The sequence below is a fragment of the Geotrypetes seraphini genome, chromosome 19 (genome assembly GCF_902459505.1).
Source record: "Geotrypetes seraphini chromosome 19, aGeoSer1.1, whole genome shotgun sequence".
NCBI classification, from domain to species: domain Eukaryota; kingdom Metazoa; phylum Chordata; class Amphibia; order Gymnophiona; family Dermophiidae; genus Geotrypetes; species Geotrypetes seraphini.
In genome coordinates, this window is record NC_047102.1 from 6505799 (window position 1) to 6532831 (window position 27033).

The 27033-nt window shown below is 43.7% G+C and overlaps 1 protein-coding gene and 1 long non-coding RNA gene across 2 annotated transcripts in view; one reads left to right on the forward strand and one right to left on the reverse strand.

Annotated features, from left to right (window-relative positions):
• NUP160 (nucleoporin 160) overlaps positions 1–7562 on the forward strand; it is a 45694-nt gene extending 38132 nt beyond the window's left edge. Inside the window, exons 30-36 of the mRNA XM_033928479.1 lie at positions 84–194; positions 1300–1423; positions 3114–3215; positions 4573–4714; positions 5336–5461; positions 6332–6436; positions 6954–7562. Coding sequence (XP_033784370.1) covers positions 84–194; positions 1300–1423; positions 3114–3215; positions 4573–4714; positions 5336–5461; positions 6332–6436; positions 6954–7046 — 803 coding nt within the window. The 3' untranslated portion in view covers positions 7047–7562. The remainder of the gene's footprint in view (positions 1–83; positions 195–1299; positions 1424–3113; positions 3216–4572; positions 4715–5335; positions 5462–6331; positions 6437–6953) is intronic.
• A 2582-nt stretch (positions 7563–10144) lies between these two features.
• Positions 10145–26717, reverse strand: LOC117352160. The gene is made up of 4 exons (XR_004537598.1): positions 26095–26717; positions 15881–15969; positions 12632–12733; positions 10145–11240 (listed from the first exon to the last, which is right to left on the reverse strand). It is a non-coding gene; the product is annotated as an uncharacterized LOC117352160 (long non-coding RNA).
• Between the last annotated feature and the right edge of the window lie 316 nt (positions 26718–27033).

The following is a 27033-nucleotide window of genomic DNA, read 5'->3' on the forward strand; positions in this document are numbered from 1 at the left end:
GTTTAAGAGGGGAAGTTCTTTTCTCTGGCACTGTTTCCAGGGTGAACAGATATCCAGACTATATTTTTCTCTCTTGCCCATAGCAAGTCGGCAGATTGAGATCCTGGAGCTGAAGGATTTGGAGAAGGAATATATTCTTGCTCGTACACGGCTGACCCTGGCTCAACATGATCCATCAACAGCTGCTATTGCAGGTGAAGTTCCCATGGCAAAAATCATATTGCACCAGATAAATGAGGTTTGAACTTGCCCTGTAGTGTTGACTAGTTGGTTGTTGGTTTTTTTTGCCTCTTTCTAAGAGGAATTGGGGGGAGTGGGTTATAAGGAACTATGAAAAACTACAGAAAAGCTTTCCTTACAAAAAAAAAATTGTCTACCAGTTGCTGTCCCCTTTTTAGTTGCAGGGTTATCTCTTAGCTAGAGATTATCACGTGCGACTTTATTCATCTACACCCCCCTCTTTTTTTTTTTTTTTTTTACAAAACCATGATGGCTGTTTTTAGCGCAGGCCGGTGCACTGAATACTCTGCACTGCTCCCGACGCTCATAGGAACTGAGTGTTGGGTGCAGCACATATCCAGTGCGCTGGCCTTCACAAAAAACCGCTATCATGGGTTTGTAAAAACAGGCTAATGCTGTAACAGAAAATTACTATTGCATTTTTTTCCAAACTAGCCAGTAGAGAATGACACGGTGACAAAATTCATCACCATTCCCGTCCCCGCGGATAACCGTGGGAAATAATCCCTCCTGTCACAGCCAATTCTAAGAATTTTTCCCTCTTCCTGCCTCCCCCGCCTACCTTTAGTATCTCTGGTGGTCCAATGGTGAACCATGGTAGGAGCGATCTTCCTTTGCTCCTGCCTACCCAGAGCCACTAGCTGATTGGATGCCGCGAGAACTTGTACAGAGCTGCTAGCTGTTTGGCTGTTGCAAGTTCACAGCATCCAATCAGCTAGCAGCTCTGCACGGCAGGAGCAAAGGAAGGTCACTTCTGCTGCAGTTCACTGCTGGACCACCAGGGATACTAAAGGTACATACAGGGGATGGAAGTATAAATTCTTAGAATCGTCTGGGGCAGGAGGGATCCCTACTGTCTTGGCCACCGCTAAACCACCAGGTCTCACGGCAGGCCCGACAGAGGCCTTTAACAGGTTCGAGAAGGGGTGGGTCAGCACTGACCCAAATTTAAACCGAGATACACACACCTACCTCATTTTTGGGCTATTTTTGGGCCCCAAAATCTCAGTTTATATTCGGGTGTATACAGTAACTTTTATGTTTTTGTTTTTTTTGTAGGTAGCTCTGCAGCAGAAGAAATGGTTGCTCTTTTGGTCTCAGCTGGCCTTTTTGACACTGCCATCTCACTGTGTCAGACTTTTAAACTTGCTTTCACACCAGTCTTTGAGGGACTTGCTTTCAAGTAAGTACAAAACAAATTTTAGTTCTTTTGCAGAAAAAACTTATCATTTAAGCTATATTGGGTAATATGTACAAGTCTGTAGTATGTAATCACTGCATGATGTTTTGATTTCTTGTCATATATATAGTTACAAATAAACCAGAGATCGAATACCTCAGTGATTACATATCACCAACTTGTAAATCTACAGTTTGTATACTTTGCAAGGGTTATGTATGCACATGGTTGACTGAATTCTTCCTCTTTCACTGGGAATTCAGAGATTGTTTATTGACTAAATATACTTGATAAAGATTTGAGGTTGTGGAATCAAATAGATGGAGAGGACCAATGTGGTGGGAAGCTGCAGGAAAACATGAGATGGAAACAATAAGGAATGTCCATAGAAGGAAAGACTAGAGCCTTTCTTACTGACTATCTTTAAATAGTGGCCAGCTGATTGACAGACGTGAAAAGTTCAAGACAGATTGAAAAGCCAGGCTAGAGGTAGGATAAAAATCACCAACCAAGGTGTTTAAAATTGAGTAATAAAATGCAAAGAGCCTTTGCCCAAGAGAATGTTTTTTGGGGGAAGAGTCAAAAAATGAGGAATTTTCTGACTTTCAAGGCAAACTATGATGATAAACTACTAAATTTATGAAAAACTAGCAATGATACTGAGCACAACAAGCAGGACTATGACAACAAAGCCGTCCAAAAATGGCTTGGAATTGAGTCGCAAGCAGAGGAAAGGAATACCGACTCTTAAGAACATAAGAATAGCCTTACTGGATCATACCAATGGTCCATCAAGCCTGTTTTCATGGTGGCCAATCCAGGTCCCTAGTACCTGGCCCAAACCCAAGAAGTAGCAATATTCCATTCAGAATCCTAAAGAATAGCAAAATTCCGGAACCCCCAAACAGTAGCAACATTCCATGCTACTGATCCAGGGCAAGCAGTGGCTTCCCCCATGACTTTCTCAATAACAGACTATGGACTTTTCCTCCATAAAATTGTCCAAATCTTTCTTAAAACCAGCTATGCCATCTGCTCTTACCACATCCTCTGGCAACACTTCCAGAGCTTAACTGTTCTCTGAGTGCAAAAAAATTTCCTCCTATTGGTTTTAAAAGTGTTTCCCTGTAACTTCATCGAGTGTCCCCTAGTCTTTGTAATTTTTGACAAGAGTGAAAAGTCGATCCACTCTGAGGGCAATTCAGCTCATTGATTCGGAAAAACCTAGTACTATTTTTGATACTGTCCTTAATTGTTGTTTGTCATGGAGCAAACCCTACCACCTGAGAGGATGTCTTTATGATGTGACATGGAGCATCTTCAGGTCATTTCTGGATGGATTTTGAGTGTGGAGAGACTCAAGAGTTGCAGTGCATTAAAGGGGCGAATGAGCAACAAATTCGGGCACACAGCTCAAAGGTGGACAGTATCAGGAGGACAGTGAACTAATGCAATGTCACTTCCTTTGGCCCCCAAACTGACTTATTACATTGAAAGACTATGAAGGGAAACAGCATTACTTGCAAACGAATGAATGCAGGTGCAAAGTCATTAAAGACATGTCACTTGCTCTAATCTTTGGAACCGTTGTCTCACATTATTGCAAGTTACCACAGTGGCTCTGAGTTTGCAGTTAGCTTTCAGTGTGCTCATGCAAGGTACACAATATCTGACAACTGCACATTGTCTCCAGGTGTATCAAACTGCAGTCTGGGGGGGAAGCCGTGCAGGCCGAAGCCTGGGATTGGCTGGCAGCAAATCAGCTCTCCACTGTCATCACTACCAAGGAGTCCAGGTATATTTTCCACTTAAGGTTTTTATTAAATTTGCTTAACCGCTTAAAAGATAAACAATCCATATGAGCAGAGTACAAGACAAAATTAAAAGATAGCAAAGAACGCCATAATAAAATAGTAAAAGAAAATTTGTGTCCTGCCTGGTTCCCAGTTCTTAGATAACCCAGAAATTAATTCATGACCAAATCTGGGAAAGCTTTTAACTGGCCTTTAAACATAGGCAATGAGGAAATACTCCATGCCATATCAGGCAAATCAATCCACAACATTGGGCCCTCTACTGACCCCACACTATTTATTTTATTCTGAAGATTTATTTTTCCGCCTACAACCTAGGCGGATTACAATAAAACAAACACAGAATCTATCACATAATCTTCACAACAAAACAAACTGCAACAAACTCCTGTAGATGAATGGAGATGTCGGCTGTTTAAGTGCTTTGACTAAATGCCACCTGGTACTGGGTGTTTTGTTTTTCTTATTTATTTAAAGCTCAATGGACAGATTTAAATTGCATCGGAAGACCTTTCTATTCAAGGATGCGTTCGATTTCTAAGCATCATACTATCTCCTTCTCTTCAACACAAACGTGACCTTCCCTTCCCTAGTGTATTTCCTCTCCTATTCCAAATTGGTTTTCTACGCTCTAACCCCTTGTAATCAAATGTATACAACACGTTCTCTGTTTGTTCGTCCTGTAAGTCTTGATGTTCGTTTTCCATTTTTTTATAATTTTATTATTAGAAACCGCCTAGAAGTTACTATAGGTGGTATAACAAATGTTAATAAAACTTGAAACTACCAACATGGCAGTCATACAAATAAAAATAGTACTGGCAGTACTGCCTTTAGACATACATTACAAATGGCCAACGAATAAAGCACAATTGACAGTCCAGTTGAGGAGGGGGAGAAGGTATCGCGCACAACAATACAAACCATAACGTTTTTAATTGCAGACACATGTGTTGTGTAAATGTCCATATAGTCATTAGGAATAATATGAGTATAATTGACTAAGAGGCTGAGATGGGAAAGGCATAGTGAAACAGGTTTTTGAGAAGATTTTTGGACTTGAGATGATTCAGAGCGAATATCTATTGGAAGGTAGTTTTAAAGTCCTAACTGATGAGCTCATTGTGAGTTTCTGGGTATATAGGAAACAAAATGGTCGACCCTAAAGCCTGAAGAAATGCTTCCAAAACTATCTTAACGAGCATTACAAAGGGTAAACATGTTTGAGTAATTGTACTGGAATATGCACAGCTGTAATCCAGATGTGGATGGTGCTGGCATGATTTCCTCCTTAGCTCTGAATCAGATATTCACTTTTTTTTTTCTGATTTTATCTAGTGCAACAGACGAGGCTTGGCGGCTCTTATCCACGTATCTGACTAAATACAAGTCCCAGAATAATCAGTATCACCGCTGCATCATCAACCAGCTGCTCTCTCATGGTGTACCTTTACCCAACTGGCTTGTTAACAGTTATAAGGTCAGCACAAGGAGGAAATCCCACCGCATACTGCTGACCATGGTCCAGCAGGCACTTAGAAATGTTTGAAATAGTAACTCTTGTCTTAATGTTCACATTTCTGTACTTAAAAGAGTCTGGCTGGCAAAAAGAGGAGACTTGTAGTTTTTTATTTTATTTTTAATTCAGTTTGCTAAATTTTCTTGCAATTGTACAACTTATCATGAAAATCCATGTGTAGATGTGTAATTTCTCATAAATATATTTATAAATGTAAACATAAATTATTTTATGAAGTGCTCAGTGCGCCCATAACACGTCACATCTGCAGATTTTTAGACCGCGAGTGTATAGAGAACTATTATTGCACTCACTTGTTCTCTGATTACCATCCTTCCTAATCGGTGATCTAATATATTCTTGTTACCAACTGATTACTTAAAATATACTCTAGGTAGTTATAAAACCCAGGAACAAGCGATCAATTAAGATTGATTCAATGAAATTCACAGTCAGCTTTAAATTGGGTCCATTACCTGTGTGATCATCCTTGTTCTTTCTTCTTTAATGGTTAACTAACAAGACTGTCAAATAATAAAATAGCCCGGCCATATGATACTGAACAGACATCTTACTTTACAGGCAGTGGATGCTGCAGAGCTCTTGCGCCTCTATTTGAACTATGACCTTTTGGCAGAAGCATCTGATCTAGTTTTAGAGTACGTTGATGCGTTGCTGGGAAAAGGACACCAGTATTTTGGTATTGAGGTGAGTCTTGCTTTGGTGGGCCACCCATCACTAGGTAAGGTGCAGCACCGCGTTGGCCTTTTAAGGCAGGTGTCTGTATGGATGCTGAAAGGCCCACTGCTGTGGTTTCCTTCCTGCTCTATGCAGGTTTTGTTCTGAAGGCAATTCAGGTAAGGTGATGAGGGAATGGGTGACGAATATGGCACACCTAAAGGCTTGCATAGGTCGATGGGTGCTTGGGACACACCTAGTTGGTTTTTCAGATATTCACAATGACTATGCATATGAGAGATCTGCATGCACTGCATCCTTTGTATGTGAATTGATTGTGGATATCCTGAAAACCTGAGTGGCATTGGGCCTGAAAGCTTTCCTTTTATGTAGAATGGCAGAACTGTGAATGGCCTATTATTCCAGGTCCTTAACAGAAACATAATCATGCAAAAGACATTGTAGTGTGTCATAAGAATAGCCATAATAGGTCAGCCAAGTCCTGTTTCCAACAGTGGCCAACCCAGGTCCCAAGTACCTGGCAGAAACCCAAAGAGAAGCAAAATTCCAGAGCTGAGATTGTGATGTCACAATGGCTCAATGGGCCTATACTCAGCTCACATAAGAACATACGAATTGTCATACTGGGACAAACCGAAGGTCCAGCAAGATAAGTATCTTGTTTCCAACAGTGGCCCGTCACAAGTTCCTGGCAGATGCTCTTGATGTACCCGATGAGCTTCCTTTAATGTGTGCCAATTATTTAACTATTTTATGCTGAAACTTCAGGTAGAACTGAAATGGAAGACATTAATACTGAACAAATGCTGGAAAAAAGAGCAGTCTTGTTTTAAATTTGTAGATGTGATCTTGAATAGTTGGCTGTAACTTTTCTTTCAGCGTCCACTTTCTGCTACCTCTCCTATGGTGTGGCTCCCTTACTCTGCCATCGACCATCTACTTTGGGTATTAGCAGAAAACCCTGCAAACCAACATAACTCAGCAGTAAGTATTTCTTCAGGTTCTTCAAACATCTTTGTCTGCCTTTTTTTTCTATCGTTAAACCAGCAGCTTGCAATGGGTAGGTTTCTATTAACCAGCTAACACAAGAAAGTGCCGAGGACTTGGATATTTTGGTTAAACTCAGGCCTTTTCTTTGATAGCTCAAGAAGTTAGTCAGGTACAGGAGATATTTCCTTGCCCCACTGAACAGGCAGCTTAAGCTGGTACCTGAGGATGACGTAGTTTGCCCAGGGTCACTGGGAAAAGCAGGATTTCAGCCCTGATTTTACCTGGTTGTCAACTCTCACTAGGCCACTCCAAATGGGAATAATAAACATAGCAAGTTACCTAACGCTGAACTGAACCCTTTGAGAGGTGAGGAGGAGTGGGGGGAAACGCTCTTATTTCGCTTCCTGTGGGAAGTGGGGGGTAAGTTGAACATTGTCTTTTGTTGTAGGCTTGAATTTTAGGGAACCAAGTAAAGCGTGAAGGAGATCTCACAGTTAACATTCCCTTCCAGGTATACCAGGAGCTGCAAGAGAAGTTAAGTGACTATCTCCAGAAGGTGGATATGGCCACACGCGATATGTTATATCGTTGTACTAGGAGGTGACCTGATGCATCTGCACTCAATACCAGGCGCCTGACATGGCTCAAACTTCCATTGCACTGGATTTGGCAGACAGTTACAGAAAAATGTAAATCATGTGTAAAATTGGAACTTAATCGGACTCACCTCGGTAGTGGGGGTGAGTGGAATCCTGGCATATTGCTGACGGTGCTAATGTTTACAGAGTATATTTTTTTCAAATATGTCTTAAATGTTGGTGGATCTGATCTTTAAAGGCTGGCAGAGTTTATTTTTTGAATGTATTGGAAACAAATTTTTGACTGCACGTGACCACCGTCTGGGGTCAGTGTGCTGATTTAAAACCTGCTTTGCACTTGTGGGGGGTGGGGGTTTCATAAATCTTTTGGAATTTTTAAAATGTTCTGTTCCTACTTCAGCTAAAATATTTCTATCAAGCCTCTCTTTCTCCTCTGTGCTGTAATTGGAAGTTATAGAATTCATCATTTTATCTTTTTATTTATTATGGTGTATGACCTTTAATAAATGGTTGTGAATGAGTTTGTTCAGATTTCATTTATTTTTATTTGACTACAAAAGATATATACAAGGATGTGGGATATAACCTTCTCCCACATAAATAGTAATATAAAGCAAATAAAGACATAAACAGTCCATCCGCTCTGCCCAACAGTCATATTCATGATTAAACCAATAATGAATGCGATATAAGAGGCTGCCTGGCTCTGTCTTCATGGAGTTGGTGTTGAAACCCTCTCCAACCCATCCTAAACTGTTTTGCCATATCCGGAACGCAGACCACAGAGGTCTGATACATACAAGTTGGATCTGCTGCTAATCCAAGCTGCTGTGGGGCTGATACAGAAAAGGTTGAAGCAGAGCCATGCACAGGTGTGAGGGTCTGGCTTCTACTATGAGCGTAATACTGAGCCATGCAGAAAACCTAAATGCATTCTAATTTTATACACAGAAAAGTTGCAGCTAATGGAGGTAGGGGCGTGCCCGATGGATTTACAGAGAGGTTTGCCAGCAAGCATGAGTTGTGCCCATGTTCAAAAGAAAACCAAGTGCCGGCACACATCGGCATCTAAATACGAGCTTTACATAAATTTAAGTGCAAGCAGTTTTTGTGAGGCTGTTTAGGTGCAAAGCCATTTGTGCAGTCTCCTTATGTGCTTCAGAGGCTTGAATATTTTGCTCGAGTTATATCATGCCTGTTTTTAAAGTGCTATTTTATTCATCTATGCTCATCTCACAGTATGTGTGACCCCTGATGCAGGCGCATCTTGACACCGAAACACAGTACTGTGTCGGATCTTGACCTTTTATGATTGGACATTAATAAACAGTTTCATATTATCCCATTGGCTCTGTTTGTGGAAAGTACATTGTCCCGTCCCACCCAACGTGAAAGAACTGATGTCTATAATCGCCTGCTTGACTGAACTTCACTTAACACTTCATTTCAGCTTTCAATTCATCCAAACCTTTATCTGAAGGGTGGATTCTGTTCCGTCCGACAAGAGAGCCTCGTTTTGATTCCTGCTTCAGGGACAGGCAGAGCTCCAGCAGTTCTTTTAATGTAGTTAATCAGATAAGTGTTTGGATGAACAGAAAGCTGAAAATAAAGGGTTAATTATTGAGGATATAACTTTGGACGTCTAGCTGTTTGGGTTTTGAAAATGGATGTTTGGAGGTTCCAAACTTTATTTCAAAAATGCCCCTCTCCCAACTAGCTCACCTTTCTCCACAACTTCGAAGAAATGAATCCATTAAACCATGTCTGTGTGCCGTAATTTTATTCTTTATAATACAATAGTTTCCACTATCTTGCTCAGAACTGAAGTCGGGCTTCACCGGTCTATAGTTTCCCAGCTCACCCCTGGAACCCTTTTTAAAAACAGGCATTACAAGATGATTTTAACAATAGGTTATAGATCACCAACTTAATGAGCTTGTATTTGGAAAGGCAAACAAATCTGCAATCCTCTCCCTGTGGTTTCAAAGTATGCACCAAGGGACAGAATGTCAGGAACTGTTAAACCCATATCATCCCTGGCATATGGAGCATGTGCTCCATCCTCCAAACAAAATAAAAATATATAGGGTGGATGAGGGAGGGGCACTTTAAGCTCTCTTCCCGAAAGGTGGGAGGCTGTTTGACTCCTATCCCATGCCGTTTATATCTAATGAGATGGGGAGCCAGATTTAGGGCTGCTAGCTAAATAATCTGTGCTAGGCAAGCTTCCTGCCCCCCCCCCCCCATCCACCTTTACAATGAACTTACTACTAGAGAATGACACGGTGACAAAATTCAACACCGTTCCCATCCCCGCGGATAACCGCGGGAAATAATCCCATGTCATTTTTTAGTGTCTATTTCAACCTCGGTCCTTCTACACCAGCATTCTTCAAAGCAAAGCTTGCGGGTCAGTGGTTGTGGCCATTCATACTCTGATTCTTATGTGAGCCAAGGATAATGAAGCCATTGTGACATCACTGATGTGATTGGCTCTTAGGCACTGGTGGAATGAGGCATTATGACATCACAATATCGGCTCTGGAATGTTGCTGCTCAATCTCAGCATTCTTCAAAGCAAAGCTTGCGGGTCAGTGGTTGTGGCCATTCATACTCTGATTCTTATGTGAGCCAAGGATAATGAAGCCATTGTGACATCACTGATGTGATTGGCTCTTAGGCACTGGTGGAATGAGGCATTATGACATCACAATCTCTGCTCTGGAATGTTGCTGCTCAATCTCAGCATTCTTCAAAGCAAAGCTTGCGGGTCAGTGGTTGTGGCCATTCATACTCTGATTCTTATGTGAGCCAAGGATAATGAAGCCATTGTGACATCACTGATGTGATTGGCTCTTAGGCACTGGTGGAATGAGGCATTATGACATCACAATATCTGCTCTGGATACCAGAGACTGTCATTTTGTAGTGTCTGTTTCAACCTCAGTCCTTCTACACCAGCATTCTTCAAAGCAAAGCTTGTGGGTCAGTGGTTGTGGCCATTCATACTCTGATTCTTCCCTCTTTAATTAAAGAATGACATGAAGATGGTTTCCCGCGGGGACGGGAACGGTGATGAATTTTGTCACCGTGTCATTCTCTACACTACAGCGCTGTACATTTTGAAAACGGACACCTATATACAGTTAACCAAATGAAGGCTAAAGGAAAACTCAGTAAAATTTGGATGATTTTTTTAATTATTATTTTCAGAATACATTTAGGAACCTACAAACTGAAATTCTTATTTCTTCAATTTTAGGGGATAAGCCCCAAGAAACCTTCAGTTGCCTCAATTTTTCCTGGTCTTCTCCACATTGGGGGGGGGGGGGGCTCTTGTGAACTCGCTACATGGTAAGAACCACTGGTGGAAGGGAAACTATGACTGGTACCAAATACAGAAATTTATGAAAAATGCTGATTCACCAAGGTTTTGATTGATGTTGGAGATCTGAAATGTTCAAAATATTTATTAAACCTAGAAGCCCCCTTTGCTGTGGGAAGCTCAAACACAAAAATACTAGCAGGAAATGCATTCCTGACCGGCAACATTTGTCATGGAAACACAATTTCAGTATATTCTGATTTAACTGTTAAACAGAAAAAGAATAATCGTTACTACCTAAATGTCCTGCTTATGTCAGCCACTGAGTCATGCTAAGAGATACAAGGATTTAACCGACCTTAACAAGCCTATGAATTGAGCAAGCGGGCAGGTTCTATGCTCAGCACTTCCAAACCTTATTGCATGCTAGTATTTGGAAGGTGTACAAGACGGCATATCCAAACTATCAAGTCTTTCACAGAGCCATGAAGAACTAAAATACAGCTTTCCAGGACAAAATTATAGTGTATCCCTGCCTCATTCTACTAAACATGCATGTAAAGGAAAAATAGCATGATAAAATATGATAATTAGAAACACTATAGATCTATAATTGCTTGAAGACAACCCCTATCGGATTCATGTGTCTTTTTTTCAATGCTTTCTATTTCTCCAGCTTAGAAGCAAACTAACCAAAGGGCAGCTATCAAGGTGACCAGGCCAAATAGCGTCTTGTGGACAGGCACACTGGAGGCTACGTTACACAGGTCTTTGCCTTGGCAGCAGGAGAAAGTAAACGGGCTTTTGAATTTTTTCTGGAGTACTTCCAATTTGCAGTTGCTATGTAATTCACACCGATAAGTTTTCGTTGTAGCTAAATTGGAAGAGTAAAAGAAAAACAAGCAATTTATAGTCGTAGCATTAACAGAATCATCACCTTATTTATATCCAGTAGCAGCAGGACTTTAGCAGTTTCACAAATCTCTACTAGGGATAAGGGTGTGTTCATACTAACATCAGAGTGATAACCAGCACATCTAACCCTTCCCACTAGGGCGATGTCTAACCTTAATGAAACAAAAAGAGCCCACGAGGGTCTCTTGATTTTCCCTCTGGGCTCTTTCGGGAAGAAAATCTAGAGCAGTGTTCAACCGCCAGTCCGCGGTGCGATCAACGTGGCATTTTCGAGCCGGCTCCCCGAGTGCTGCAGTGCACAAAGCCGTGGGAAAATGCTCCTACACGTGTCCTGTGCCTGAACCGGAAGCCTTCTCTCTGATGTCGCAACATCAGAGGGAAGGCTTCCAGATGAGGCGCACTGCAGCACTCAGTGAGCCAGCCCAAAGACGCCGCATTGATCGCACCCTGGACCGACCCGAAGATAACACCGGGGGGTAGGCCAGAAGGCAAGGCACAGCATGGAGGGAGAGAGACAACAACTGTAGGGGGGAATGCTTTTATTTTTTATTTAGTGATTGATTTGGCTGTTCAGGAAGAAATGCATTTGTTTCTTTTCCTGTGGGGTTGTTCTGCTTGCAGAGTCTTGCATCTTAGGGGTTGTTTGTAAATATTAGTACTTTTAGTTTTTGGTCCTGCATTTGCATGGGGTTATCTGTTTTCTGGTAGGAATGAATGTTGAAAAGCATACCGTGTGCTTTGTGTATTTTAATTTTGTGGTTAACCATTATGTGTTGTTAATACAATTATATTGTGTGTGTGTGTGTGTATGTATATATATATATATATATGAAGAATGAATGGAAAAAATGGTGTTACAATTAGTACTATTATGGGGGTGGAGATGGGCATGACTTAGCCCAGTGTTCTTCAACTGCCGGTCCGCAAATTAGTTATTTTATTTCCGCCGGTCCATACGTGGCAAAAGGTTGAACACTGATCTAGAGCATTTTCTTTCTGGCAACTTCTTGTAGAACACCTGAAGGCCATCCCATAATTTTGTAGAACAGTGGTCAGCTTCTATGCTCTGTTGCTGGCAGACAATGTAAATAGACTGACCTGAAACAGAATATTCTAAGGAAGACTGAGCACAGGGGGTGGGGTAGGGTTGCCAGATTTTCCCAATTCCCTATTCTGCCTGTGACATGTCCCGTTCCACCCCCACCTCCAGCCCAGCATTATCTGCACATGCATGGACACGACACAATGTCACCACGTTGCATCAGCTCATGCACAATTTTGATGGGAAGCTTTTCAAAAGGAGGATAACCCTAGGGTGGGGTCTGATTCAGATTACATAAATATACGTACCCTCATTGACCAGGAGGCAAGAGTATTCCCCTTGTGGGCATGTTTGGTTGGCAGTACAGACCTGTTTGGTTTCAGCACAGTTAAGGCATTTCAGTGCATACCCTATAGTGAAAAAGAGAATGTACGGATTAACTTTACCCTGCTGCACCTGATGGCCCAGACCAGAGCCATCTGCCCAAACATGCGACTTGTATTTATATGGACAAGTGAAAGTCTCAGACATTATGTAATGAAAAATAAAGCTCACTTGTCTCAGTTTACTAGTGTAAGACAAAGACTGGATGGCTCAGAGAGCGGTCAAGGCATGACAAAGCTTTTCGCCTCTAAGACACGGGTTCAAATCCCAGCTAAGGCAGCCTAGCTCCAAATACCATAAAGCATTCACTTTGTGGATTAAGTACAACACTCTACTACTGGCTAGCAATACTAGTCGACAGCAGCCACAACACAGCCCGCCAGATCTGGTTATCATAAGTACTCAAATATATGCAGAGATTTTGGGGATAAAAAAATGGCCACAAAAGGGGGGGTGTCTCGGCTTATATTCGGGTCAGCACTCTCTCTCTCTCTCTCTCTCTCTCTCTCTCTCTCTCTTCCCCCTCCCCCCCCCCCCAAGCCGCTAGCTGATTGGCTGTCATGAGAACCCGCAGCAGCCAATCAGCTAGTGGCTCTGCCACGGGGCAGGAGAGCAGGAAGATTGCTCCTGCCCCGGCTCACCACTGATCATCAGGGAATTGGAGGCTATGCAGGGAAGCGGGAGGAAGGTAAAAGTTGTCACAGGCAGACGGGGTGGGAGGGATCCCTCCTGTCCCAGCCCACCACTGGACGACTAGGTCTTACCGCAGGCCCGTTGGAGGCCTGCAAGGCATTGAGAAGGTGAGACAGGGTGCAGAGCCAGGCAGGGCACGTGGCTATTTGAATTTTAGCAGGAAAGTTCAAATCCATGACCAACAGGTTTCCCTGTTCTCAATCCACTATAGAAAGACAAAACAGTAGACCTCACAGCGTACCCTGAAGAAAGCCACAGCATGATGGCTGAAACATCAGTTCTACCTATCCAGACACAGCGAGGCCAGGAAAACAGCAACAATCATATTAGCAGAAAGATAAAGGTTTGTTTCAGGAAACAAGTTAACAGTTGCAATCAAACAATCTGTTTAGCATAATCTTTCCTTGCTCTGTGTTTTATGATTTTGTAAGGATAGCTTCTAGTTTGTTTGTTTTTTCTCCACTGAGACCTGAAAATCTCACTTTCCTTTCCAGTAACCTGCACCTGTTGAATCTTAATTCCATGGGGCTCATAATCAAAACAGATATATGTCTAAAAATCCACCCAAATCGGCACTTAAGATGACCTATAAGACAGATCGCCCAAGTGCCGATAATCGAAACGGGTTTTTAGAAGTAGCCAAAGACTTTTTAGGCCTCTGAATCCTGCTGTGCACCCAGAGCTGAAAGGGGCATTTCTGAAGGAGTGGTTAGGGGGGGATTTGGGCCGACCTAAACTTCGTCGTACTGCAGGGATAATCTAAAGTTTGATGAGACTGCCTAGACAGAACTTATACGTTGTAGATGGAACTTATATGTTGTGACTTAGGCGATCTAAAAACAGGTCTAAGTGCCCAGAAGGTATCCCAAGTGACTAGATAACCACTGCAAACACAAAGTATAGACCCCAACACACTCCCCCAATGATCACTGACCTCCCCCCTCCCCACCATATAAATCTAAATAAAAACATACATTCCTGCCTCCAGAACATCAGCACCTGGTATAGGAAAGCCTAACAGAGTTGCACAGAGGTAGCTTAAGTAGTCTGGGGGTGGGCTAGTGAACCATAGAGATGAGGACCCAGGCCCATAAGCTAATCGAACCATGGTGAAAAATGTGAATCCACCAAATCCCCCAAAACCCTACTCTAGTGCCATATAGGTGGCGCCTGCAGCCATGAAGGCTATTGGGGTTGTAGACAGATGGGTATAGTAGGTTTGGGGGCATGACCTGCAAGGGAGTTGTGGTGAGATGTTTATGTGGCACCCTTTTTGTGAAGTTCACAACAGTGCCTTGTAAGGTGCTCCACTACTCTTGCCATGTCTGGGTGGCCAGTCCATCACTTTGCTGGCCCCTCCCATATCCACAAGATCTTGTTCTAGGCCAGGGGTAGAGAACTCCGGTCCTCAAGAGCCGTACTCCAGTCGGGTTTTCAGGATTTCCCCAATGAATATGCATTGAAAGCAGTGCATGCAAATAGATCTCATGCATATTCATTGGGGAAATCCTGAAAACCCGACTGGAATACGGCTCTCGAGGACCGGAGTTCCCTACCCCTGTTCTAGGCGTTTGGGACTTGAATGATTTTTTTGGACAAAAACGTAGTATATAGATAGACATACTAGCGGTCTGGACGATCAAGCGGCTTGATACAAGTAGATTTTCAAAAAAAATTTGGATGTATTTTGAGAGAATAGACTTTGGACACCGCCAACTTGGGGCAACAAGCACCCTAGGCCTAAAATGGACTTAGACGTTTGTTTTGATTATGCCCCTTCACGTGTTGGGTTTATTTATAAACTTATGTTTTTTTAAAACCACATAGAAAAACTGAAGGCACATATAGACTATAGGCCCCTTTAAGAAAGCTGTGGTAGCGATTCCCGCACAGCCCATTTATTTCCTATGGGCTTTGTTGCAATTACTGTGCTGGGAATCACTACCAGAGCTTTGTATAAGGGGTCCCATATGACCTACCGGTCTACCCCTCCATACCATCTCCCTTAGAAATTCCACCTTATTTGAGCAAATTGTCTTTGGCCAATTCAAATTGAAAATCTAGCAGCTAAGTGGTCATGGTTAGGGTTACCAGACGTCCGGATTTCCCCGGACATGTGTCCTGGGGTCCGGACGGCTTTTCAAAACCCGGCACTTTGTCCGTGTTTTGAAAAGCCTCCTCTCAATCGCGTCAGGGCAGGAGGCAATCTGCGCATGACTGTCATCGCGTGTGCGGATTGCCTCCTGCCCGACCAAAGCAGGCAGCGGGGGGGGCGGAGATGGTTGGACCTGGGAGTGTCCGGATTTTACAATTGTAAAACCTGGTAACCCTAGTCCTGGTTGACTTACAAGATGAAATCAAAATATCCTCTCCTTCTGGACACCAATATAAGCCCCATGAGCATCTCTTGAGTTGACTAATTTCTAAAACTTCCAAAGCAGATGAAATATTAATTCAAGGATCTTCCTCGGGATACTCACCAGAGCTGCAAAACACCAGCAAAAGGACGGAGAGACTCAGCAGGACACAGTTCCACTTACTGCCACTCATGGTTTCCTTCCTGAATGACCTACAGGAAAAGAAAGAAAGTTACCGCTTTCATTTCCCCTGTTAAGTCTGTAGATCTAGGGGAGCAAGTCCCATGCTGCAGAGATACAGGAAATGCAAGAAGGAAGTCTCTCTGTATCCTAGCTACTGCTCCCGCCTCCCCCTTGTGTCAGTCCAGTAGACTGCAGGGAAGGAGGGAGTTGCTGTAGCCTAGCAGCTGCAGCAGACTGACACTGACAGATTCAGAGGTAAATGGTCTTGCCAATAAAGTTAAGTTGCCAAAGTAAAACCTATCCCAAAAGAGCAGGGGATTTTCATTCATTGCACGGGGCGTCTTTTCAACCAGGAGCGCTTTCGTCAAAGTACGGAGGCACAGCCATTGAAAAACTCCAAAATGATTGCTCCTTCCGGCTTCCTGATGCAGCCACAGCGAAACACACACTGTTTTGAAAGCCATGTAAACATCTCGTCAGATAAGTGGCACTTTTTTCATCTTATATAGCCATATCAACTCCTTTCAAAGGTGACATGTTTTGGGGTCAGCGAAGACATATCGCTGTTGTGGCGCCTCTGGAGAACTTATGAGCACTTTTTAAAAATTCTATAATGTACTAATAGCATTTCTAAATGGTTCTTATAGCCTGTTATAGTAACAAGAAGGGTTTGTTGTTGTTTTTTTGTATTTGTTCTATATTAAAGTAATACCTAAGGTAGTGTTAGGGTTAGCATATTTTTGACCTGAAAAAACCCGCCCACATCCCTGATTATTGCTGTTTTCCTGGTCTCGCTTGGGGTTACCAGATTTTACAGAAGTAAAATCCGGACCCCTGGCCATGCCCCATTCTGCCCAAGTCCCACCCCCCCCTTAACCTGTTCACTTGTTCAGAGCGGCGTCGGGAGGGCATCTGCGCAGGTGCAAGTATGATGCGATGACGTCTCATGCATGCACGCTGCTCCCCGCTGAACGCTTTTCAAAACCCGGACAAAGCGTCAGGTTTTGAAAAGCCATCTGGGCACCCAGACCTGTCCTCAAAGACTTTCCTTCGGGAAAATCCAGACACATGGCCACACCCCCAAGACTGCCCAGTTCCGCCTCGGTTCTGCTCGCCCCGGCCACGCCCCCTGACATCATCTGCGCAGCGGAATGGGGCAGGGCAGGGGGCAGAAAGGGTGGGGCCATGCATCCTCCTTTTTTCAAGCAACATATGGTAGTTTTAGGTGTACACATAGTTGTTACTAGAACACCACAGAAAATATGAAGTCTTAAGGGGTGTCAAACTCAATAACATTAAGAGGCCAAAATCCAAAACACAGACTAAGTCGCGAGCCAGACTCAGCCCAATCTCTGCCCCAGACCCCGCCCCCATAATAATACTAATTATAACACCATTTTTTCCATTCATTTTTCATATATACACACACAATATACAGTACTCTCCCGAAATTCACGAGGGTTCCGTTCCAAGATTAGGGAGGTGGTGTTGGCAGGGAGGAACTCCCTCATAATACAAATCCAAAGGGTGTTCACCAGCATTATCCATAATGAGCAACACTTGGAAGTCCATGCCTAAGTCGTGGAGGTAATCCTTGGCTTGAGGGATGAAGCACTGGTGAAACCAGTTTGAAGCTAGGATTTTGGGTTGTGTGCATCTAGTGGACTGGCAGCAGATTTTTATTTTTCTTTTTGAGGGCTCTAGGGTTCGTTGATTTGTAGATGAGTCCTGGTTTCATCATGTAGCCAGCAGCATTGCCACACATAATGAGCATCACTCTGTCCTTCTGTGCCTTAAACCCTGGAGCTTTGGCTTCATCCATCATGATGCATCTTCTTCCAAAACAAGCCTGTCTCGTCCAAGTTGAAAACTTGTTCTGGCGGGTCGGATTTGCCCTGCGGGCCTTGAGTTTGACACCTGCGGGCTAGATAAAGGCCAGTTGTGATTACTGGCAAAGCCAAAGGGTGACCTAGCCTTTAAAAAACCTCTTAAGCACTCCAACCTGATTGCTGTTATCTACATGACAGAGCACAAGCCAAAAAAATTGACTCTTGAAACTCCACAGAACCAGAAGGCAGAATTTTTGGCCAGGATTGTTTTTTAGCTTTGGATCCATGAGTTTTTGCATTAGGACCTTCAGGGACCTCTGAGGAAGACAGGTTTGTCGAAACACGGACCGTGTTGGGTCCATAGTCCCCAATCATTTGGGTCCTAGGTATCTCGTCATGTGGATTAATTGACTGTATTTTCAATAAAGCCTGCATCTTGGACATCATCTTCTCTACTGTGTTTTTGTTTTCGATCTACATGACAGAAAAACAAAAAGTAGCAGAGAATTCCCATCAGGTCTAATTTAATTATGTGGTTGCATGTTTATGACTCGAATCCCTGGAGGGCCTGTTTTTCAAGAAATCCTAGTAGCTTCAAACTGATACTTACAAACCTGATCCTAGTGCCAACTGTAGTTGAACTTGTGAGTAGAGAATGACACGGGCACAAATTTGTCCCTCTCCCTGCAGGAACTAATTTCCCCGTCCCCATTCCTGTAAGCTCTGCCTTAACCACACAAGCCTTGAACACTTATGATTTCAAAGCGTTTGAGGCTTGTGCAGCTGAGGACGGAGCTTAGGCACTGGTGGAATGAGGCATTATGACATCACAGTCTGAGCTCTAGAATGTTGCCACTTAGGATTTTAAAGCGTTTGAGGCTTATGCAGCTGAGGACGGAGCTTAGGCATTGGTGGAATGAGGCATTATGACATCACAATCTGAGCTCTAGAATGTTGCCACTTAGGATTTTAAAGCGTTTGAGGCTTGTGCGGAAGAGGATGGAGCTTGCAGGGATGGGGCAGGGACAGGAAAAGAATTTGCAAGTACGGGACAGAAAAATGAGTTCCCGCTGGGACAGGGAAAGATTTGTCCCCATGTCATTCTCTACTTATGAGGGAAGGGGGGCTGAAGGTATTCAGTGTATGGGCATGTAAGAGTTTAAGGCAAGGCTGTGGTGTCACAGTTGGTATCAACAGCAATTTTGGATGCAGTCAGAGTTAGTAAAAGTGTACCAACTCCAGCTCTAAAATAAAGAACATTAAAAGTTGTCATTTTATAAATTATCCTCATACATTGTCCTCATCTGCACAAGCCTCAAATGCTTTTAAATCACAAGTTCAGGCAGAGCTTACAGGAATAGGGCAGGGACAGGATGGGGACAACTTTGTCCCTATAGCCTTCTACAAGCTGTGATATATACTTGGTGAGTCTATTGACTGACGGTTTGGATCTTAAAATTAAGTTATACAGTGATTTAAATATATCCATTTGCACTAATCTGTTGCATATTTATAGGGGGAGTGCGCCTTGAATCAGCCTCATGATCGTGTCGGCAGCATTATCTTCCCGATGCGACTAAAAGCTAAGTCATTGATACAAAAACTTTTTGGGATATAAAGTTTTAACTCCAATTCATACTTTACGGTGGAAATTGTGCAATTTTTTTGGGCACTTTATTAACACTTTTCTGCACTTTGGAAAAAATAAGTGAAAAAGAATGACGGAAACGGAACTAGTGAAGAGAAATGGTGGAAATCCACTCACTACCTACTCTGGTCCAAAGAGTGTCACCTCTGACGTTCCAAGATTCCTTGGAACTTATTTACCTTTATTAGAACTTTATTGTTATTCTCTAAGCCGCCTTACCGAAAGAAATCCAACGAGGGAGGGGATCTGGACTGTTCCGGTAGGATTAAAGGAAAGAAAATTATCAGGCATAACAAAATTTGTCCTTCCTCATCATACCAGACTAATCCAGAACAAATGTGATATAACCAGTAATGGGGAGGGGGGGGGAGTCAAGCTTTATCTTGGTGGGGCACAGGCACCTCCCTGCCACCCCCCAACACCATGCTTGCACCCTCACATACACACACACACTCACACACAAGGGATCTTCAAAATGTTTCTGGCCTTTATTTAATTGTATATAAAAAAAATCTCTCAAAAGCATCTCTTCCTCTTAAGTCACTTCCTGGTCCAGGAAGTGATGTCGGAGGAAGAGCCGACGCTAGCACCAGCAGCAGCTTGGAGTTGCTGCTCACGCCACGACATCCGAGGGGAGGGAAGCGGCACGCGCATACGGTAGTGAGGGTGGGCGAGGAAGGAGCAAGGGGGCCGGAGAGGAGGACAGCTAAGACACGCCTTCTTACCACTGCTCCCACCCAAATATGAAAGTGTGGAAACCTTTTGAAGAATCCCCCCCCCAAAATATGCAGGGGTTCCATTCCTGGAACGCCCACAAATTTAGAAAAACCGCGAATACAGTTTTTCAGCTGATGAAGCCGGGCACATTTTCCGACCGCCTCTTCCTGGTACTGAAGTCATGGTTACACCAATCAGGAGTTGCTTTGATGCGCCAGATAGCGTGTCAAAGCAGCTCCCGATTGGTGTAACCATGACTTTAGTGCCAGGAAGAAGCGGTCGGAAAATATCGCAAATTACTGAGTCTGCAATTTGCGAACTGCGAATTTGCAGGGGTTTATGCATATTTATTTATTTTTTAAAAAATGTAAGGTATACATTTACCAGTATTTTAGATCCAGAACAAAAAAAATTTTAAGCCTAATATGAGGAAGGAGATGGAGTCAGACAGCTGAACACTAGAGGAGTCGGAGTTTGGTTCAAGGGCAAAATGAATTGGTACCATATCCAGTAGTTACTGCCAAAAGTGTGTACAGCCCAACTGGTTAAGTCATCCTTTGATTGACAAGCATAAATCTGGAACAGATCTGTTTACTCTTCAATGCATGCTCAGGGCAGACTAAGCGGGTTATAATTGATGTAATAAAAGCTGTATTAGAACCTTTTCTAGTTATTACCAAATTGTGACTGGCTTCCAAGGATTAGGCAGTGAGCTTGGTTATAATGCAACATGCATTTAACTCATGGAACCATGGCCCAAGCCGAGGCTACAGAAAAAAATGGAGCTGAATGAAACTCTGTCTACTATGTTTAGAATATTGCTGAACTATGTCCTGTGACATCCAGCAAAATACCTTTGGAAAGAACCACATACAGAAAGCACAAACCCAAACACTGTTACAAACAGAGCAGTAATTCTTTGCCTGGTTACAGACAACGTTCAGTGCTCTTGAGAAAAGAAAAAGGAGGTTTGTGAAACTTGAAGTTATGGTGGGGAGACCTTTGCATGGACAGGACATAGCTGTTCTCCGTAATTTGTAGTAACCTGTAAGAAGAGAGGAAGCTGTCCTCCTGAAGTTCAAAGAGTCTGACAAAAGAAGGTCACAATTTTAAGCCAAACCACCAGAGAGAGGTAAAGGTTATTAATAATAATAATAATTTTATTTCTTATATACCGCTATACCATAAGTTCAAAGCGGTTTATGATCTGTAGCACATGTGGTCATGAACTGTGTACCATATGAACAGAGGTTGTGGTAAGAGCGGATAGCATAGCTGGTGTTCTGAAAGGTTTGGACAAGTTCCTGGAGGAAAAGTCTATAGTCTGTTATTGAGAAAGACATGGGGGAAGCCACTGCTTGCCCTGGATCGGTTGCTACTCTTTGGGTTTTGGCCAGGTACTAGTGACCTGGATTGGCCACCGTGAGAACGGGCTTCTGGGCTTGATGGACCATTGGTCTGACCCACTAAGACTAGTCTTATGTTCTTAACTTCCACTTTCAGTATTGTTTTACTTGTTATACATAGTATTAAGCAGTCTTGAGATATCAGTAAGCAAGTCTAGGAACTGATCATCAAAAAGCAGAAACCCAGCTATCTGTCATGGTAAAATGTTCAGCTTGTTCTTCCTGTTTAAGTAAGCCTTCTGAAGGTCACCAATAAAATACAGGCAGTCCCCGGGTTAAGAACGGATTTGTATGTAACTCAGAACTTGTAGATTTTCAGATTCTTGCTGCTTCCCTCTGCTCCCAGCTGACAAAAGGGCCAACTGTCCCTACCAGTGTTCCCTCTAAGGTACAGCATGCACAACCACACACTGCTCTTAATGTGGCCAAGCGTCATTCCTGAATCTGTGTAGAAGTATAGGAGTCTATGCCACTGGAAATACTACTCAGTGAAATCAAAATGAAGCCCTGACTGCGTTCTTAAGTACAAGTCGTCTGCCTGTATATGAAATTACACACAAACAAGAACCTCCTAAGATGTTGGTTTTCAAACCTGACCCCCAACTAGTTGGGTTTTCAAGATATTCTTCATGAATATGCATGAGAGAGCTTTGCATATAACAGAGGTGGGAGGCATGCAAATCTGGCTCATGCATACCGGTTAGGAATATCCTGAAATTTTTGGGATCTTGTGGCTAACTTAGGGAAGTCCATAAGTCCTAACTTCCAATATGTAGAGGGGAAACTGATTGAACATGCAAAAGAGCTAAACAATTTAAAAAAGGACATGACTGTCTCCAAATCTTCAGTACAGAAGCTTGAGCAATAATTAAGTTTTTCCAAAAGGTCTAACAGACTTTGATAAAGGCCAACATGAATCTCAGAAGGAAAATAGAATTACTTGAGGACAAGGCTCGTAATAACAATCTGAGATTGATCAAATTCCCTAGGATTGCCATGGTAACCCCTAGGGAAATGTTAAAAAGATATTGGAAGTTCCAGAGGAAAATTTACCTCCATTCTCACAAATATATTATCTTCCTTATAGAAATCAAACTCAACAACATGAATCTATTGATCAACATAGTAACATAGTAACATAGTAGATGACGGCAGATAAAGACCCGAATGGTCCATCCAGTCTGCCCAACCTGATTCAATTTAAATTTTTTTTTTTTTTTTTTTTTTTCTTCTTAGCTATTTCTGGGCGAGAATCCAAAGCTTTTCCCGGTACTGTGCTTGGGTTCCAAGAAGCATTGAATGTCTCAAAGTTATTGGCGACGTCAGATTAAGGAGGTTGTTAACGCCTCACAGTAGCTCTTTCAATAGACAAAGTTTGGATTCTGAGACTTTTCTTTAAAAATCAGTTGAAAGAATATTTAGGTCTTGAAAAACAGATGTTTCCTGACCTTTCACGAGAGACGCAAAGGCGTCAACGTGAATTTCTTCTAAAACCAGGGGTCATATCTTTGGGGGGTCACCTTTTACTTGAGGCACCCTTGTAAGTGTTTTATTATAGAGGATGTCATTTTTAAACTTTTGTTAACCGCGTTGAACTCACGGTTATGCGGTTTAGAAGTACGATGTTATGTTATTGGCCAGACTAGTGGTAACACTTGGTACTTCAGTTAAAAATTAATAAATAAATAATAATAATAAAAAAAGGAATATCCTGAAATTTTGACTGTCTGGGGGTCCCTCAGGACGGGTTTCATCACCAAGGACAATGACGGTTTGCATTTCAGCACAGTTTAGGCATGATTAGAGCCTAATTTGAACTAGAGGTCTGCACGGGAATGGGGATCGCGGGAATCCCGCGGGTCCTGCGGGGGTCCCGTGGGAATCCTTCCCTAAGCCACGGGACTCCCATGGGGACCCCCCTCCGGCCCACGGGACTCCCACGGGGATGGAAAGCTTTGGAAGCAGGGTTCGTCCATATAATATAACTAGTCTAGAATATTTGTGTATGTGTCTGTCTTTATTTTTTTATCTCTCTTAGCCGCTTTCTGTATTTCTGTCTTTCTTTCTTTCTTTATTTTTTTTTCCTTGGCTGTCCACCACCACCCCTTGCCTGCTCCCCCTGTCCATTCTCCCTTCCTTTTACCTCCCCTGTGTCCTCCATCACCCCATCACTGCTCACCTTATCCAGCAGCAGCCCTTCTCCCTTTGTTTTACCTTCCCCCTGTCCATCATCACCTCCTTCTTGCTCCCCCTGTCCAGCAGTAGGCCTGCCTTCATTTTTCTGCACCCCCTGTCCATCAACCCCTTTTTCCTGCTCCCCCTGCCCAGCAGTATGCCTCTGTTCCTTTTTCTGCCCCTCCATTTCCCTGTACTGCAGCATTTCCCTCCCACCCCACTTCCCTTTGACTAAGAAGGTAAGGGGGAAAAGAAAGAGACACCCTGGACCATGGAAGCAAAGGAGGGGAGGGGGGAGAGAGAGACATCCTGGACCAAGGAAGGAGGGAGGGAAAAACAGACAGATGCTAGACCAAGGAGGGAGAGATACATATACATTGGACCAAGGAGGGGGGACAGAGAGATTCCTTGAAGTAAGAAGGTAGGAAGAGAGAAATCCTAGACCAAGGGGAGAGAGAGAGACCCTGGATCATGAAGGGAGCGAAGGAAAGAAAAGAGATGCTGGACTATAGAGGGGGGGGGGGGTTTCAGGGGTGGTGGTTGCATGAGGAAAGGAAGAGATAGAAGAGAAAGTGAACTTGGGAAGGTTCAGGAAGGAGGGAGCATAGAAATAGGGACACAAAGAGGCAATACTGGACACAAAGGGAGGAATAGTGGCACAGAGGGGAATGCTGGACAGAGTAAGATAGAGACACAAAGAAGAGATACTGAACATGTGGTAGGCTAGGGAAAGAGATACAGAGGGAAAACATTGAGTGGATTAATTGCTGTTTCCGGCTTCAGGTCTTCCTCTCTGGTGGGTCCTGTCTTCATGAAAACATGAAGTAGGCAGGACCCGCTAGAGAGTTAGGCCTGAAGCCGGCAACAGCAGCAAATTTTAAACGCTGCTGCTGCCTGAAGAAGCCAGGCCTTAACCACAAAGCTTTGGGGGGGGGGTGGAGGGTTTTAAAAGGTACAGCGGCGGCGGTGGTGGTGGTGGGGTTTGAAAAGCCATCGGCTGTGAAGTATGCCGCCTGCATACTTCACGGCCGACGGCTTTTCAGGACTTTAAAAACTTGCCTGTTTTTTAAAAAAATGCCATCCTGGCTCGGTCGCCGCAGCCTGCAACCGCCGACAGCCGCCGCGGCTGACATCCGCCTTGGGCCGCCAACAGCCACGGTGGCCGACATCCGCCTCGGGGGGGGGGAGGGAGAGAGAGAGAGAGCTTCACGTGCATGCGCACTCCTACCTGCGGGTCCCTACAGCTCACGGAAAACAGGCGCACGCAGTGGGAGTGCGCATGCGCAGCTAGCGTTTTATTATATTAGATGGACACGTCAGCCTTAGTAAAAGAGAGGGTTCCACCAAAGAGATTCCACAAGGAAAACAGCAGCGCAAACACAAAAGAAACTGTGGAATTGATGATCCTGTCAGAAGTAATTGCTGCTTTTTATGGGGACGGGCGGGGATGGAGGTAATTCCTTGTGGGAATGAGTGGGGACGGGTGGGATTTCTGTCCCCGCGCAACTCTCTAATTTGAACCCCAATAAAAACAAATGAACTTACTGAATAACTCCCAACCAAAGGCACATTTAATTTGGATTCAATATGTATCTTTGTAAGCACTTTCCGTTTTCCAGAAATTGGTAGCTTCGCGGTCAAATGATCACCTGATCTCTTCATTCCTTTCTGGGTGGGGTCTATTGGTTCAAGAGCATCCTATGGCATTAAGGGAGTATCAGCTGCAACATATCACAAAGCCTGAGCCTGTTCCCTTTACATTTGGATAGATTTATGCAGCCTTTGAAGGATCAGGTGGCTATGTGGCTTTATTAATCATAAAGCTGTCCGATATTTATGTGGTCTCTTTGGAGAAAGAATCCAAAACCCTGACAGATGTAAGATCCTCATCCCACAGGATGGAATTTCATCTTGAATAGGAAAAATCCTCAGAACATATATGGTTAAAAAAAAAACAAAAAAACCCCCCAAACAACCCACATCAGAGTGAATGAAGCCCAGTAACTGCAGCTAAATCTTTACAGCCAGGATCGATCCAGCAAAGTTTAAAATCCCCAATTGCTGGATTGGCTCGATTTGAAGGGGAGGGGGGGGTGTAAAACGAGGATCTGGCGGATCCCAGGGCTCGCTTTTACCCCCCCCCCTCACAAAAAAAAAAAAAGTAATGCACTGAATTGCTATTATTCCAACAAGTTACTGCAGCATGAAATCTAATGCAGGGTCGGGGGCAACAGAACCACAGCCCACCCCCCACCGGCGAACGGGAGAACGGCAGGAAGGGACTAGGGCCGGCTGCGGGGAACGGGACAGACAGAGGCCAAAGGCCGATCGGTGGCAGGAGAACCCGAGCTCCCCCTCCCCGGATCCCCCTCATCTTACCCGGCTGCTCTCGGAGCTCCTGCGTCTCACGTTAGGATGAAAAGCAGACAGAAGGGCTGGGGGCGGGATCCGGGGAAAGCCACTCCCAGCAGGGCGTGGTCACCATGGATTTAGCTGGCAAGGCCGCCCAATGGGAGGGGCCGTCTGAAGATGCTCTAGCTAGCTCCCCCCTCCCCCCCCCCCCCGCCCTGCTGCCTCCCACAGTAAGTTGAATGGGGAAAGAGGGCAAAGACTCCAGTGGCCCCGCCCCCTGCAGGGTTCAACGTTCTTATGTTTGTGTACACGTTCCATTCACTGGTGCCCACTGGTGAGCTTTAAATTTCATTTTCCCTTGTTTTAATTTGTATTTGGATATTAAGGTTGTTGGGGTGGGGGGGGGGGTTGTATTTTATGTAAAATGAGCTTTCTGATTTCTCTGTTTGCATTATATTATATTTTAGTTGACCCCTTTTAGGTGATTTTTATAAAGCAATGTTGTTATTCATTCCTAGTGATATGCTGTGTCTACACATCTGTGCTATTACTATTTATCACTTTTATAGCGCTGAAAGGCATACGCTGTACTGTTCATTTTGACATTTAATAGACGGTCCCTGCTCGAATTGGAAGAGCTTACAATCTAACTTGGACTGACAGACATGACATATAGGGTTGGGGATGCAGAACCCAAGGTGAGAGGAGTTAGGAGTCGAAAGCACTCTCAAAGAGGTGGGTTGACATTTATAGACAGTCCCTGCTCAGAAGAGCTTACAATTTAACTTGGACACACATGACATATAGGGTGGGGATGCAGAACCCAAGGTGAGAGGAGTTAGGAGTCGAAAGCACTCTCGAAAAAGGTGAGCTGACATTTATAGACGGTCCCTGCTCAGAAGAGCTTACAATCTAACTTGGAAACACATGACATATAGGGTTGGGGATGCAGAACCCAAGACAAAA